The sequence below is a fragment of the Lipotes vexillifer genome, unplaced genomic scaffold (genome assembly GCF_000442215.2).
Source record: "Lipotes vexillifer unplaced genomic scaffold, Lipotes_vexillifer_v1.1 scaffold751, whole genome shotgun sequence".
NCBI classification, from domain to species: Eukaryota; Metazoa; Chordata; class Mammalia; order Artiodactyla; family Lipotidae; genus Lipotes; species Lipotes vexillifer.
In genome coordinates, this window is record NW_006799727.1 from 1,447,959 (window position 1) to 1,463,380 (window position 15,422).

The 15,422-nt window shown below is 42.8% G+C and overlaps 1 protein-coding gene across 1 annotated transcript in view; it reads right to left on the reverse strand.

Annotated features, from left to right (window-relative positions):
* The window catches only part of TDP1 (tyrosyl-DNA phosphodiesterase 1), a 74,526-nt gene that overhangs the window by 43,844 nt on the left and 15,260 nt on the right, over positions 1 to 15,422 (reverse strand). The window contains exons 5-10 of the mRNA XM_007471893.1: positions 14,895 to 14,929; positions 9,901 to 9,993; positions 4,688 to 4,855; positions 4,138 to 4,216; positions 1,878 to 2,060; positions 1,215 to 1,263 (exon numbers count right to left, since the gene is read on the reverse strand). Coding sequence (XP_007471955.1) covers positions 1,215 to 1,263; positions 1,878 to 2,060; positions 4,138 to 4,216; positions 4,688 to 4,855; positions 9,901 to 9,993; positions 14,895 to 14,929 — 607 coding nt within the window. The remainder of the gene's footprint in view (positions 1 to 1,214; positions 1,264 to 1,877; positions 2,061 to 4,137; positions 4,217 to 4,687; positions 4,856 to 9,900; positions 9,994 to 14,894; positions 14,930 to 15,422) is intronic.

Here is a 15,422-nt window from a genome sequence, read left to right on the forward strand (position 1 = left end):
TAATCTATATCCAAAGAGGGCTTTAAATTTCTGACATATCAAATAAGGCATGTTGTGTCTCCCACTACAAATTAACTAAGAACATAGCTGAGGTTTCAAGGACCAGTTACCCAATAGCTTTATTGAAAATACCAAGTTCTTCCCTACTAAAAAACATGCTTTGAATGGATCTAGCCTATTAGAAGTACAGAAAGGAGGAAAAAAAAAAAAAAAAAGCAGCCAAATAAACCAGAAAATCACCACGTCCCTGAGTCTCAGTGAAGTAATTTTAGCTTGCTATTAAAAAGCAACAAATGGGCTAATACGCTCCAAACCCTACTGAGATTTTTCTGGCAGGGTCACATGTAGTTTGATAAGCAATGAATGGACTAAGCTGGTCTAATTCAGAGCACTCTGCTTCTAGCCATAAGCAAATGCCAATCAGACTTCCCCTTTTCCCAAGGCATTACCCTGTTTGGGTTTCTGGTTAATACCTCCTGAATTCTAAATAAGCTTAGTGCCCAGCACTGACATAAGGGAAATAGAGGACAAGACTGAAAGATGTCTACAAAACAGTCCTAGGATTTACAGATGAAGCTCTTGCAAGACAAGATGTATCAACTGGGTTATACCAAAGGTTTCATCTCAGTATTAAGCGTAAGTTCCGGAGCTTCAATATTATCTGTATCTGGAATTCAAATCTGGAAGAACCACATCGTACTTCAGGCAGGGGGGATGTGGGGATAGAGAGGTCAGAGAAAGGTATGACACACAGCTGTAGGGGAAGCTGGTTTTATCCGGACGTCTTGTCTGGACAACCAATCTGCTGGTGGCAGAAGTGAGAACAATCTTATTGGTAAAAGTATCAATCACTCAGAGCATTATTGTGAGGATTAAATAACACACAAATTGCCCAACTGCATGGCATCATCTTTGGAACACAGCACTGCTCAATATTACCTACTGTCATGATCCTTATCTAGTTAAGAGAGAATAATCTCTAAATTTCTAACCAACACTTTTCTGGTCTCAAGGAGGAAGGCATTTTTATTACTTGTTTTAAAAAGTTTACCAGGGCCATGTATAACTGAATCACTTTGCTGTACACCTGAAACTAACACAACATTGTAAATCAGCTATATCCCAATAAAATTAAAAAAGAAAACGTTTACCAGGGCATTTATGAAATATACACAAACACAAAATACAATCAGGACAGTTTCCCCAACAATCACCTGGATATCCTTCTAAGCTGGTCCGCACGTTTTCCACTGAAGGATAGATCTAAAAAAAAAAACAAAAAAAACTTGGAATGTACCACATGGAAGAACTATTTGTTAAAAGGAATGAAGATGCGTTTTTAAGAAAATGAAAATCTCAATTAGAAATACCTAAAGACTTAGAAAACGTGCTTTAAATTTTAAACAAGTTCCCATCTTACTGAAAATTAAACTTCTAGTAATTAAACTACAGAAAGCATTTATAGTCAATGAAAGAAAATTACCTTTCCATTTGAGTATTTTTTTTTCCTCTGAAATGACAAATTAACACTGAATTGAATGCAAAATTATTAATTCAAAGGTCTCTAAACTAATAATGCTTGTAATTCTGCTGGCAATGTTTTATCAAGTATTTTTTCCCTTGGCTTGACGACCTCAAGGAAGGAATGGAGAATTCGCAGGCTAGTCTGTGGCTGAGATGGAGCTCTGACCAAACCAGCAAGCTCCCAGCCCCAAATGATATTAGGGCCACTTGATTACAAACGACTATGCTAAGGGACTGCTGCTTCCATCCCCAAACCACGGAATGAAACATCTCTCTATGACAACGAGGACTGATTTGATTCTTCCCCTGGACTAGAGGATAAGAACAGTGACCTCGAGGAGGGGGACACTCACCAGATGAAGAGGAACAGCACTTCCTGGGGTCCTGCTTTCTTTGCCCAGTGTCACCAAGCTCTCTTTAAACTCAGAACACAACCATTTTGATTCATCGGCCCCCATGGAGCCAACGCTTGAGAACTGACCTACTATAGGCCAGGACTCTGCTTTAGGTATGGACGAGGCATGCTCTTTCAGAAGCTATGAGAGAATAAAAATGAATGCTACCGTTACTCCAAACACGTGAACAGAAATGCTGTGACAACTCAGAACGTGGTTTTCTGCCCTTGGAATGCCTCATTCACAAGGAAAGGCTGAAAATATTAGCAACCAAGTTTATACCCATGTGTAGTTTCTTTTCCTTCTTTGGGAAATATTTTTAAACACTGAAGATATTTTATTTTAATGGAGTAAGTAGACACAAGTATTCTTCCAAAATTCTTTGATTTGTACTAAAAGCAAAAACAGATTAAAAAAAAAAAAGAAGACCCATTTTATTAGCAATGTCAGATAAAGCACCAACCTGCCATATGAAATTAGATTTTTGCCTTGAAGTTGCAATGGTTTAACATACCTAAGCAATACTAGGAGGTCAAGCTATTGTATATTTTAACTCGTATCATTTGAAAGAGGTTTAACCCTTGGGATCTAGGCAGCTGTGATGCTCTGTAAATAAAAGGGAATATATTTACATATAGATACATACTACCATAAGCACTGCAGAAGACTGACCTGCATTTCCTTCTTTGTCTGATATTTATGCAAAGCTGCAGAAACAATTCAGAAAACACTGGGAAATTTTATCCATTTAAACACATACCGAGGGTCTTCCTAGAGGCTGGAGATGGCAACAACAAAAAAACCCCACAGTTCCTGCCCCAGTGGAGCTCATATTCTGACGGATGTATTGTTTAGTTTATATGTATTATTTTCCTTACCACAGAGTAGGCATTAATATTTATAAACACACTTCCCCAAAGAGCCCAAATAGTTCTCAACTTCCACCCTGGGTGCAACATGGCATAGGAAACAGGACTGAGCCAACAACAAGACTCAGCTTCTATCTTGGGCTATTCTGGGCTCAGTCCTCGATCAGGTACATGACCCTGGCCAAGTCCCTGGGCTTCTCTTTACACCTCAGTGGAACATACGTCTGATCACCCATCTTCCTTGGAATGTGGCTATGATGCACCACGAGCTCCTGACAGTGGAAAGTGGTCGCAAACTCCAAGATGCTACTCAGCTTTCAATAAGATTGGGATGCTGCACAATATGTGCGATCACCTGGCCGTTCTGAACCACTGGCCCACAGGCCACACTAGTAAGCACACTAGTGCTTACCGAACACTCAACACATGCCTTGCATTCATTTCCTCATTTAATCCTTATGTAATTCTGTGAGGGAAGTACTATTATTATGCCCATTTTATGGATGTCAAGAGGGGTTAAGGAGCAAGGCAAGATCACATGGCTCATAACCAGGTCAGGATTTGGCCCTGGGTGTGGGTATCCGCCCACAAAGCTGTGCACTTAGCCAGTATGTGGGACCCTCTCCACCCCAGGTCAAGATAGAAAGATGGTGGCTTCAAGACCTTGCCCGCTTTCAGCTGTGGTCTCACTTACAAAAGGAAATTAAAGTGAAAAGTTGTCATTGGCCGGGTGGAATTCTCAGACAACATAATTTATGGAAAAAGAGGGGCTTTTAAGAAAGCCCCTTTGAGGAATTTACCAAGGTCGATAAACTGACTCCTAGAGAGAGGTGGAGAAAACTTTAAGCTTTATCTTGCTGGTTGTTTTATTTTGTTAAAGATCTTTCTTGGCTTATTTTCATACCAGCAGCAAATGTCATTGACATAATTACAGTTCTCAGGGCAATGGTTTAGCAAACAAAACACATCATAGCTCAGTTGCAGTCTTCACTCAACACTATTTTCTGTTCTTTGTTGAATTTGTGTTAGAAATCCTTGATGCGCTGATGAAAAGCTATAATACTTATATGAATTAAAAATCTCTATCTTTATTACAAGAAATAAAAACCTCTACATACTTTTGCCATTTATAATTGTTAACTCTACACCTATAAATGAGGCAAAATGTTAAAATGCAAGTAATTACTGGAAACTATAATTAGACAATCAATTATCAAGTGCCTACTATTTGCCCAGAATTGTGCTAGAGATACTATGAAGCTGCCTTCAAAATATACCAATTATAAATGAAAAAGGACAGAACATACATTAAATTTAAAAAAATGGTAAAATAATAAAAATTCTGTTACCTTCCTAAGCCTAAAATGTCCCCAATTATCTTTCTGATTTCCTTGAAAGCGTCCTGGGGTTGAGCCAATAAGGTAAACACTAAAAAGATATAAAGCACAAGTTATAGAACATAGTGATTTGTGGACTCCCCAAATCACAAAATACGCATGAAAACTAACATTAAGCAAGAAATATTCTAAGAGTCAACACACTTTCTTGAGATGCCTCTTCAGAGGAGTGACTGACACTTAAAATCATTTTTGAGCACATCAAGTAATGGTGGGACACCCACGGGGTGTGAGATACCAGGCAAAGAGCTCAGCAATTTTAAGAGAAAGCTCTCCAGCTGGGATGGGAGGGGATGGGGTGATGGCACTCAGGTGAGGGGCAAGTTCTCCCGGCCTCCACTTCAGTGCCCCCACTTCAGTGCCCGAGGACCAGGAGGTGCAGACAGTGACAGGCCTGCTCTCATCACGTCCCGAAGGACAGCCATCTCCTGCCAGGCCCCCGTGTCCCAGACCTCATATGGCGCTCAAGGTAAGCACCCCAAGTTGCTAAGAGGCCACGTACTTTGTTTCTGAGAGGTCGTGCTGCTGGATGGTATCTATCCACTCCTTGAGGGGAGCGGTGTTATAAGCCATCAAGTAGCTGATGAGGTCAGCTTTAAAGTGTGTGGTTGATTCTCCAGATCTGTGGGTCCCATGGACTATTCGTGGGTACAAGGGGCTCAACCACATTCTGGAATGGAAAAAAAAAAAAAAACCTTTAACAGTCAGAAGCACAGCTGATCAGTGTTACCTCTGTATTGATTAGGCACTCACCCTAAAGAAGAGGTGAATTCTCACTACCTCTCTCCATGGTAGGTAAGGTCATCCTTATAAAACATGAAACAAATCTGATGGCACCACTCCAATGGTTCCCATCATATTCATAATTATTTTTGAAAACCTCACTGTGAACTTAAGACCCAGTAAGACCTGGCCTCTGTCCGCCTCTCCCGACTCAGTCTCTCCATGCTCTCTCCTGCATTCACATACCTTCCCCCTCGCACCTCTACATCATTTTTAAAGACTTGATGACAACAGTTAAGTGTTCTACCCCTAACTGCTATAGCAACTCCACACCTCCAGCAGTAACCCCAGCAGGGTTCTGCCCATGCCTACGTCAATGTAACTCTTTAGCCAAGTGGAAAATAAAAGTTATCTAAGAAAAAAATGTATGTGCAAATATGTTTTCAATAAACAAACTCATTTTCATATATAACATATGGGATATATATATCCCACATCTGGTGTCTGGAATGAGTATAGGCCACATTTAGTCATGTTACATTAACACTAACCTCAGACTTTCAAATAATTCAGTAAAAAAACTTTAAAGACATCTTTCATCAATTCTTTGTCAGTGTACTTTGCCAAAACATCTATATCATACCCACAAATGGCAAACAACCACAGCGAAACCTAGTCCTTCTGTGAAGTGGTCCCTCGTAGGTTACAAAGAAGTATATGGCTTCAAACTTCTTGTGCTGTTTCTTCCACAGCAAAATCAGGTTAACAGCTCTGCCTCACCAAGGCGCCCACGAGGTAATGAACAGGGTCTTACTTAAAGCAGCCTCAGCAAGTATGAGCTGTGTCTGCCTTTTTCCCCTTCTTGGGTTATTTTCACACTTCTACCCAACAAGCCAAAAGAGAAACTGCCCAATTCCTCTTTCACTCAGCAGCCCTCCAAGGAGACTAGTAAGAGGCAGGCTGTCAGGGCAGGAAGGATCCAGGACCACGAGGATCCCGGCTGTGCGTCTTGTGAACTCTGTGCACGTTTCTAGCAGGGTGGCAAGTCACAGCTTCCCTTCCCACCTCGAGGTGACCCCTTGCATGAGGGGTTATACTTGTGACCAGGACGGGAATACAGGCTCTGGACTTGGATCTGCTTCTACCTGGTTGTGTCATTCTGGGCAAGCTTGGTGACCACTCTGGGCCTCCCTCTGACCCTGTGCGTGTAACGCGACCATGACAGGCTGGCTGGCTAAGGTCTCTCCTCCCAGCAGCAACTCAGAGCCCACAGGGTGAGCGGGGCTGCTCCTGGATTAGAGGTTCACTCACGAGAGTTCTAAATGAGGAACATGACAGATGACGACTGTGAGGCGTTTTTAACATTTCACAAAGTAAGAAGAGAAATCATCCTGGGCCAAATAATTTTAAAATTGAGAAATTAACAGGTGGACCAAGAAGCAGGTGAAAAGGATGGCTGGAACACATGTGGAGAAGGAAAGAATCAGCAGAGCCATGATAGGATGACTAGGAAATAAGATTACACAAAAAAACTACTTTTAAATATTGGGCTGGCCAAAAAGTTCGTTTGGGTTTTTCCATAAGGTCTTACGGAAAAACCCGAACGAACTTTTTGGCCAAGCCAATATTTTAAAAAGTTACAACCCACGACATCAAAGTATCAGAGAGAGTAGAATCTAGACTAACCGTGATATAACAGCACCTCCTATTCTGGGGTGGCCGGCAGAGGGAAGTTGGAGGGAGATTTCATACCCTTGGTACTTTGGTTCTGAACCACGTGAAGTTACCTAGTCAATACATTTTTTAAAACATTTAAATTAAAAGTTTTTTTAAATAAAGGAGAAAAATGAACACCGGAGCCATTTGCCCTTAAACCCTTCCCCATAGTAGCCAACCCAGAGACACCTAAGGAAACAGGCCTGGCTGCCTATAAACTCAAGCTCCAGAGGTGCTAGAGGCTGTGGGTGGGATTCTTTGAGACTCGGGAGACCCAACTCGATAAATCCCTTTAGCTATGTTATTGTTCCCTCAAGAACAAGCTGTGTTAATATCACTTCCTTTTTAGATGGGGCTACATATGAGTCACGAGTCCCAGAATGCAAGCTAGCAGTTTAGAAGCTCGTGGGGTAGCAAAGACCTTGTTAACCAGAAACTCGATGGATCAAGAGCACTACGAATACTTTCTCCCACCCTGAGGGCTGTCTTTTGGTCTTGTTTATGGTTTCCTTTGCTGTGCAAAAGCTTTTAAGTTTCATTAGGTCCCATTTGTTTATTTTTGTTTTTATTTCCATTTCTCAAGGAGGTGGGTCAAAAAGGATCTTGCTATGATTTATGTCATAGAGCGTTCTGCCTATGTTTTCCTCTAAGAGTTTGATAGTGTCTGGCCTTACATTTAGGCCTTTAATCCACTTTTTTTTGTTTGCAGTACTTGGGCCTCTCACTGCTGTGGCCTCTCCCGTTGCGGAGCACAGGCTCCGGACGCACAGGCTCAGCGGCCATGGCCTCACGGGCCCAGCTGCTCCGCGGCATGTGGGATCTTCCTGGACCAGGGCACGAACCCGTGTCCCCTGCATTGGCAGGCGGACTCCAAACCACTGTACCACCAGGGAAGCCCTTTAATCCAGTTTGAGTTTATTTTTGTGTATGGTGTTAGGGAGTGATCTAATTTCATACTTTTACATGTACCTGTCCAGTTTTCCCAGCACCATTATTGAAGAGGCTGTCCTTTCTCCACTGTAGATTCTTGTCTCCTTTATCAGAGATAAGGTGACCATATGTGTGTGGGTTTATCTCTGGGCTTTCTAACCTGTTCCGTTGATCTATATTTCTGTTTTTGTGCCAGTACCATACCATCTTGATTACTGTAGCTTTGTAGTACAGTCTGAAGTCAGGGAGCCTGATTCCTCCAGCTCCATTTTTCGTTCTCAAGATTGCTTTGGCTATTCGGGGTCTTTTGTGTTTCCATACAAATTGTGAAATTTTTTGTTCTAGTTCTGTGAAAAATGCCAGTGGTAGTTTGATAGGGATTGCATTGAATCTGTAGATTGCTTTGGGCAGTAGAGTCATTTTCACACTGTTGGTTCTTCCAATCCAAGAACATGGTATATCTCTCAATCTATTTGTATCATCTTTAAGTTCTTTCATCAGTGTCTTATACGGATAAAGAAGATGTGGCACATATATACAATGGAATATTACTCAGCCATAAAAAGAAACTAAATTGAGTTATTTGTAGTGAGGTGGATGGACCCAGAGTCTGTCATACAGAGTGAAGTAAGTCAGAAAGAGAAAAACAAATACCGTATGCTAACACATATATATGGAATCTAAGGGGAAAAAAAGGTCATGAAGAACCTAGGAGCAAGACGGGAATAAAGACACAGACCTACTAGAGAATGGACCTGAGGATATGGGGAGGGGGAAGGGTAAGCTGTGACAGAGTGAGAGAGTGGCATGGACATATATATACTACCAAACGTAAAACAGATAGCTAGTGGGAAGCAGCCGCATAGCACAGGGAGATCAGCTCAGTGGTTTGTGACCACCTAGAGGGGTGGGATAGGGAGGGTGGGAGGGAGGGAGAAGCAAGAGGGAAGAGATATGGGAAAATATGTATAACTGATTCACTTTGTTATAAAGCAGAAACTAACACACCATTGTAAAGCAATTATACTCCAATAAAGATGTTAAAAAAAAAAAAAAGAGCACCACGGCTGAGGCTCTTAGAGACAGTCCATCCCCGAGACCCTGAACCCATCGTAACAACGCTGCATTTTGAGAAGCATATCTTAAGTGGGACACTTGGAAACTAGAACACGTTTGTAGGAAAACCATCAGGCAGTGGGGACAGGGGATCAAGCCACCTGCTAGGGTGGGGAAGGGGAGTGAAGAGAGGATGACACACATCTGGCTCAGGGAAAGGCTGTGTGAGGGAAGAGGCAGCTGTGGTGCTGCCCGGCCCACTCAGGGTCAGCAGGCCCAGAGGATGGGGGCTAGGAGGCTCTCTGTCTCAGCTCAACTGAAGGTCTAACTTGGGCTCAGTCAGAGCCCCAGAATAGGGTTCTAGCCCAGGCTGGGCAATGGTATGAGCAAGGGAATGAGGGGGAAGATGCAGGGGAAGATTCTCGAACCTTGAAAGGGTGAGTTCCTTCTAACACAGGAAGGCAGAGACGTGCAGAATAGCTTTAAGTGAAAGAAAGCGAAATTAAGGCTGGTCATAATGAAGCCTTATCGGGAAGGAGAACGAAGTGTGAAACAATTTGAACAAGTCCCTAAAATCCCTAAAAATAAACCTAAACTTCTCTTAGGAGATCAAAACCTAGATCTGGTATATATGCACCAAGGACAAAGGGTTAGTAATTTAAAAAATAAAATAAAATAAAGCCATGAAAAACCTTCATGTTCAATTCTTTTGGAGATTCACAATCATGTTATAGGCTCTAAAAATTTAGATTTGTTTTATGGGAAACTAAACTGACTGGGGGTGAGGGGACATTTTTAGTGTACAATCAACCCCCAAGTTTTCTTTTGATACCTGTTGGGAAGTGCCAAGTACAAGTGGGTGCAGGAATAAGTGCGGACCAAGAAAGTTATCAGGAGGGTCTTAATGGAAAAATAATAGGTTCAGGCCTTTCATTTTTCATCCTCTTTCCTGCCTCAGATCCTTGGATCTGCTCTGCTGTAGAGTGTATGTATGATGCCATTTTGTAAAAACTAGAAAAAAACTACGGTGTCTAAATATGTATGTTTACAGGTATAATAAAGGCAGTTATGGATGATTATGTGCTAAACGGTTAACACCGGCTACCTCAAGAGAGGAACTGGGGGGAGGTAGTAAAAGAATACCATCACTTTTTTTTGCATATGTCTCTTTTCTATGCCATAATTCTGGGGTTTTTCACAATTAAAAAGCAGGAGAAAAAGAATAAGTCGAATGTTCTCGCTTTTGACCTTTCTCAGTGACTACCAAGAAATGAACGGAACCCTACAAACCCTTGTGTTTTCTGGTGCCAGTCGGCGTGAATGAGGTTGGAGGTGTGTATGACAACCCGGATGCCTTCTTCGTACAGCAGTAGCATCATTTTCCTTTAAAAACAGAAAAAGGATCAAAAAGCATTAACAGTACTCTCATAATACCTTTGGAATGCAAATGCAATAGCTAAAGGAATTCTTTAAACTCTTATTACATTATCCCAACTTTGAACATTTAGTTTTCTTTTCTTCCATACATCACTGTTATCAAAGTCTGCTTAAGTGACAAGTGGAAAACCGCCTTCCAAAATGCTGAGTATTTGGTGGTAAATGAACTTTTGCTCCATCCCGTCCACGTGGCCAGTCCTGGCACTTTAAACCCCTCCCCACACTGTAGTCTGGCTCCTTATTATCTATTCAGCATCACCCATTACTATCAGGGACAACAGGAATCTTCTTGCCCAGTGTTTTCAGAGTACGGTCACAACCTCTTGCTACGCTGTGGCTACCTTGCATTAAAAAAAAACTGCAACAGAATAAATTAGAAACTCAAGAGTATATTGCATATATTTAAGTGCTGGTTCGTGAAACTCTGGTTTCAGCACTTATCAGTACAGACACGTGCAGCAGACTGAAATGACAAACGCCGTTTCCTACTGTGGGTTGCAGTTTAAGTTTGAAAGATGCTTCACTTTCAAGAGACTGATCTTTCTTCAGACTCTACAGACGCCAGACTTGTCACCAGCGTGTACCTGGGCTTGAGGTAAGTCTTCCCTTTTCTTCTCCCTTTACTCAAATCAGCCCTAGAGATTCCCTTCTTTCCCATGGGGCTTCCCTAGTCATCAGATTATTTCTCTTAGTTTAATCCAGTGAGAGGGAGGGAACAGGACAGATAAGAGCTTTCCTCCGAAGCTGAAAGACCTAAGTACCAGTGTTCATCAGTTAGAAGCCATAGGACCCTACGTAAGTCATTTAATATCTGAGTCGTTCCATGTCCCCTGAGCCTCGGCTTCTCACTTGTGGCATGAAGGATCAACCCCGTGTTCACTTCATAGGGCTGATGTGAGAATGAAATGCAGTACATGTTTTGTTAAATGTAAAACACTCCAGGTGTACATTCCCTCTACCGCTTCCATGCCTTGCTTTACTCTGCCATCTACTTTCAGATGATTCTTGGCCTCCTGATGGTTTTCTAATTATTTCAGGAACCTAAATTCTCTCTCCCCCAACTAGAGATTCACTCAAGGCAGTAACTCTACCTTATTTCTATGGAGGCCAAAATGCTACTTAACATTTACTGATGGAAGTCAGCTTACACGTGGGAAAAAAATGAACCACTGGTTCTCTCAAATAAACAACATCCCAAATACTATCTCCACAGAATGGGGTTATTAGCATTAAAAAGTACAGAAAAGACTATACAGAGAATGAGATTTAGCTCTTGCCAGAACGAGAATTTAACCCAAGCTGGCAAATGGTAAATTAATGCAAAGCTGGAGAAATGACAGCTGTTGAGCCAATCTTCTTTCCATGTATGAGATGTGCTCCCTGAAATCTGGGCAAATTTACATACACAGTTGCCAAATCAGTAGTTGACTGCAATTAAGAATAAGCCAGTTACGAATTCATGATTTAACTCTGACAAATATTTCCATTAGTTAAGGCATCAATTAACAGGAAAATCATGCACTAATGTCAGTGAATCCTATCAAATAGCATTGAGAACTAATCTAAGGGGAGTCATATTAATCTTTTCATAGACAAAATGCCATGTCTCAATAAGGTCAGAGTTAAAAACGGATCAAACATATAAAAATATGAGGTCTTCCCTGAAGAACACTGACCTGCATATTATCTATTAAGCTATGGGGGTGGCAGAAGGGACATTTCCCCTATTTGAAGCTGTTCCTGCACAGGGGGAAGGCAAGCTAATGTCTGTGGAGCATTTATGTGCCAGGCACTGCTTTAGAAGCCGCACAGAATGCTAGCACACTAAATGCCACCCAATCCAGAGGAGGCGCTATCATTCCCATTTTACAACTGCAGAATCCGTGGCTAGGAGAGGTCATGGGGACTACCCAGCTCCCCACGTGAACCGGAAGCAGCGCTTATTTGGAGGATACATGTTGGATCCTCCTCTCGCTGCGCACAGCTTCCCTTGGGCTGGACAGGGCCGCAGATACTTCATGCTAATGGGGCAGGAGTGGGTCACATGGAGGGGAGGCCCTGCTGCAGCCCGAAGAGGAGAATGACTGCTCCTGGCTGCACGGCCACATCTGACGCTTCCCTCCCCCTGTGGATTCTCAGGGCCATGGGAGGTGCCTTTGCTTCCAGCTCTGGGGGCCACCAAAGAGCTTCAGCATTCTAAAGCACTATGAGATAAGCCCCGGGACTGCACGGCATTCTGGAAGCAGGGATGGAGCACGTTCCCTGTCTCTAAGAGGACCATGAGCTCCTGGGGGATGGGGCCGCCAAGTAGTATGTGGTCACCACCTGCCAGCTGACGCAAGTGTGACCCCGGAGACTCCTTCAGAGTTACTGTGGCAGCTCCACTCTGTTGGGGGAGGCGGGGGACGTGTTCACACCTGTCACCAGGAGCTGGAAGGCTTTCCTTCTTTCCTAGCTCATGTGTTTGTCTTGCCTCTCTTACCCAAAGACTAAAAGCTGGAAGGACAAAAACCACTATGTCTTAAAACACTTTAGATCCCCTCGAGCTGTGCTTCAAGAATATAATAGACATTTAATGAATAACTCTTAAAATATTTTAAAATGAACAACTGAAAGTAATTTCAAGGCATGAGTTCAATCTCCTACAAAATACTGGCATTTTAACAAAATGTAAACTACACACATACTACAGAGTGGGGAAAGGGTCTATCAGTACTTCCCTAGGCACTGTCAACTCTGAATGAGGAACTCTGCTGGGTTTAACCTGCAAAATGCATGTGTTGGAGGCAAAGGAAGAATGGGCTTGCAAAGCGTGTGTGTGTGTGTGTGTGCATGCGCGCGCATGCCAAAGGAAACAGGTTTAATTTTAGCAGTGAGGAAACAACAAAAGTAAATTAAGAACTTAAGCAAAAATAAACAGTTCTAGTCCTGTCTCCCAACACTGGCTGGAGCAAAACTGCCTACCTACTTGTGGCCTCTAGTCTATAAAATGAAGACAAAGGACCAAGTAATTTTTTGAATAGCATTAAAAAAAAAAAAAGGATAGCTCCACCCCCCTCAAATGCCACTGTGTCAGATCTGGGCCAGCCCAGCACTCAGTCCCTCCCCCCGACCCAGGCTCTCCTATGACTCGCTAGCATATTAAGTGCAGTGTGAAAGTGCCCAAGAAACGCTGGCTGCGGGCACAGAACACGTGCCCTGCACAGGAACTCCGCACTGCAGGTCTAGCAAATCATGCCCAGGATCCAAAACAGGGCTTGCTGAATGTATTCTGGAATCAGTAAGGTATTTAGGCTAGGGTTCCAGCTAAGGGCGGGGGACAAGGATCCATCTGGTGCGCGCTTTACTTGCAGAATCTCTCCCAGGATGGCTGACTACTACTGCCGCCCATCAGCGTCTCCCACGGTGGTGCAGCTATAGGAGCATAAGATTCTGACTCAGCCTATTCAGTGCTATTTTGTATCCTTTGCTGAAATTAGCATTCTGTGAGCTCTGTGCCTGACACTTCAGCTAGGTAGGTGATTGAGGTCACTCTCAACAACCCTCCATTACACTAAAGTTACCAATTAGGGGTGGTTGGTAAATGCAGCAACATTTACACAAGAGCACCTAAAACCAGATAATCTATGCTTGATAGGTATCCTTTCACAAAGTGGCTCAGTGCTTTCTGCTCTGGTTCCTTTCTGGAGACAGACTGGCAAAATATAGCTTTAAGCTTACAAAGAGAATGATGAACATATGCCCTCGTTTTTGGCGTAATATCAGGAAAACAGTGTTTACTGAAAGACTCAGGGCAAACACTTCCTCCCATGAGATTCCTTGTTGCCTTAGGGACAGATACCCAAAGGGACATGCCTGAAGCAGCAGGCTACCTGTTTCCACTGCTGGTCTAGAAGAAAGGTAAGGCTTTGTCACTCTTTTTTTTTTTTTTTTGGCCGTACGTGGGCCTCTCACTGCTGTGGCCTCTCCTGTTGCAGAGCACAGGCTCTGGACGCGCAGGCTCAGCGGCCATGGCTCACGGGCCCAGCTGCTCCGTGACATGTGGGATCTTCCCGGACCGGGGCACGATCCCGTGTCCCCTGCATCAGCAGGCGGACTCTCAACCACTGTGCCACCAGGGAAGCCCTTTGTCACTCTTTTGAGTGTGACATATTTCTAGAGAAATATGATTTACAAAAATACTGAAATCGAGGCAACCATATCTTATTCTTTTCTCAGCTAGAGAACAATTATGTAAAGCGGCTCCATTAAACAGTAAGACTCAAATAAAACAGGAGTCAAGCTGATATGTATCAAGTAGGAAGTAAGAGAAGTTTCTCCTGTCTGTTGTTTGCAATGTCTCAGAAATTATCCTAAGAGAATTTTCTGAGATGTCTTGAAGCAGGGACAGGTACCAGCCTCTCAAGATGACAATTTCTTGTAAAACAGTTTTTCTTTCAATCACAGCAGAGTTGACCCAACAATATTCTATGTGATGCAACTCAGAATCTTATGAAATTCACAAGACTTTCTTTAAAGTGGTAGAATCCATAGGCATGTGACTACGGCACGTACAGTCATGCGTAACCGCGGACCACAATCTATCCCCCTCAGTCGGCTATAATGAACGCCCTCAAGAGAAAGCAGAAACCGCATCACAGATTCAGACTTTCATGTCCAGAGCCAGAATCCTGGTACTTGGTCTTAAGGCTGTTCAGAAACAACTCCTTTTCCTCTGCTTCCTAAGTGATAGCTCTTCCCCCAGCAAAATCATCACATGTGAGTCTCTCTAAGGGCGATTTCTGAAGAGCATCCTTTGATCTATAAACTCATATCCTCCCCTCCCCCATTTCATAAAAATTGCTTACGTGTGGTGTGTTCCAAATGCAATATCCAACTTTGCCTAGGATAAAAAAGAGGGCAAGTTACTTGTTTTTTAAAAACTCAATAATATCCCTATATATTGAAAATTAAATTAGAAAAGATTCAGGTCAACTTTTTTCTTGTTTTTAAACTTTTTACTGCCCTCTAGTGGACAATCCCTTGATCGCCAAAACAGCTTTTATTTTTTAATCTTTTTTTAACATTTTTATTGGAGTATAATTGCTTTACAGTGGTGTGTTAGTTTCTGCTTTATAACAAAGTGAATCGTTATACATATACATATATCCCCATATCTCTTCCCTCTTGCGTCTCCCTCCCTCCCACCCTCCCTATCCCACCCTTCTAGCTGGTCACAAAGCACCGAGCTGATCTCCCTGTGCTATGTGGCTGCTACCCACTAGGTATCTATTTTACATATGGTAGTGTATATATGTCCATGCCACTCTCTCACTTTGTCCCAGCTTACCCTTCCCCCTCCCCGTGTCCTCAAGTCCATTCTCTAGTAGGTCTGC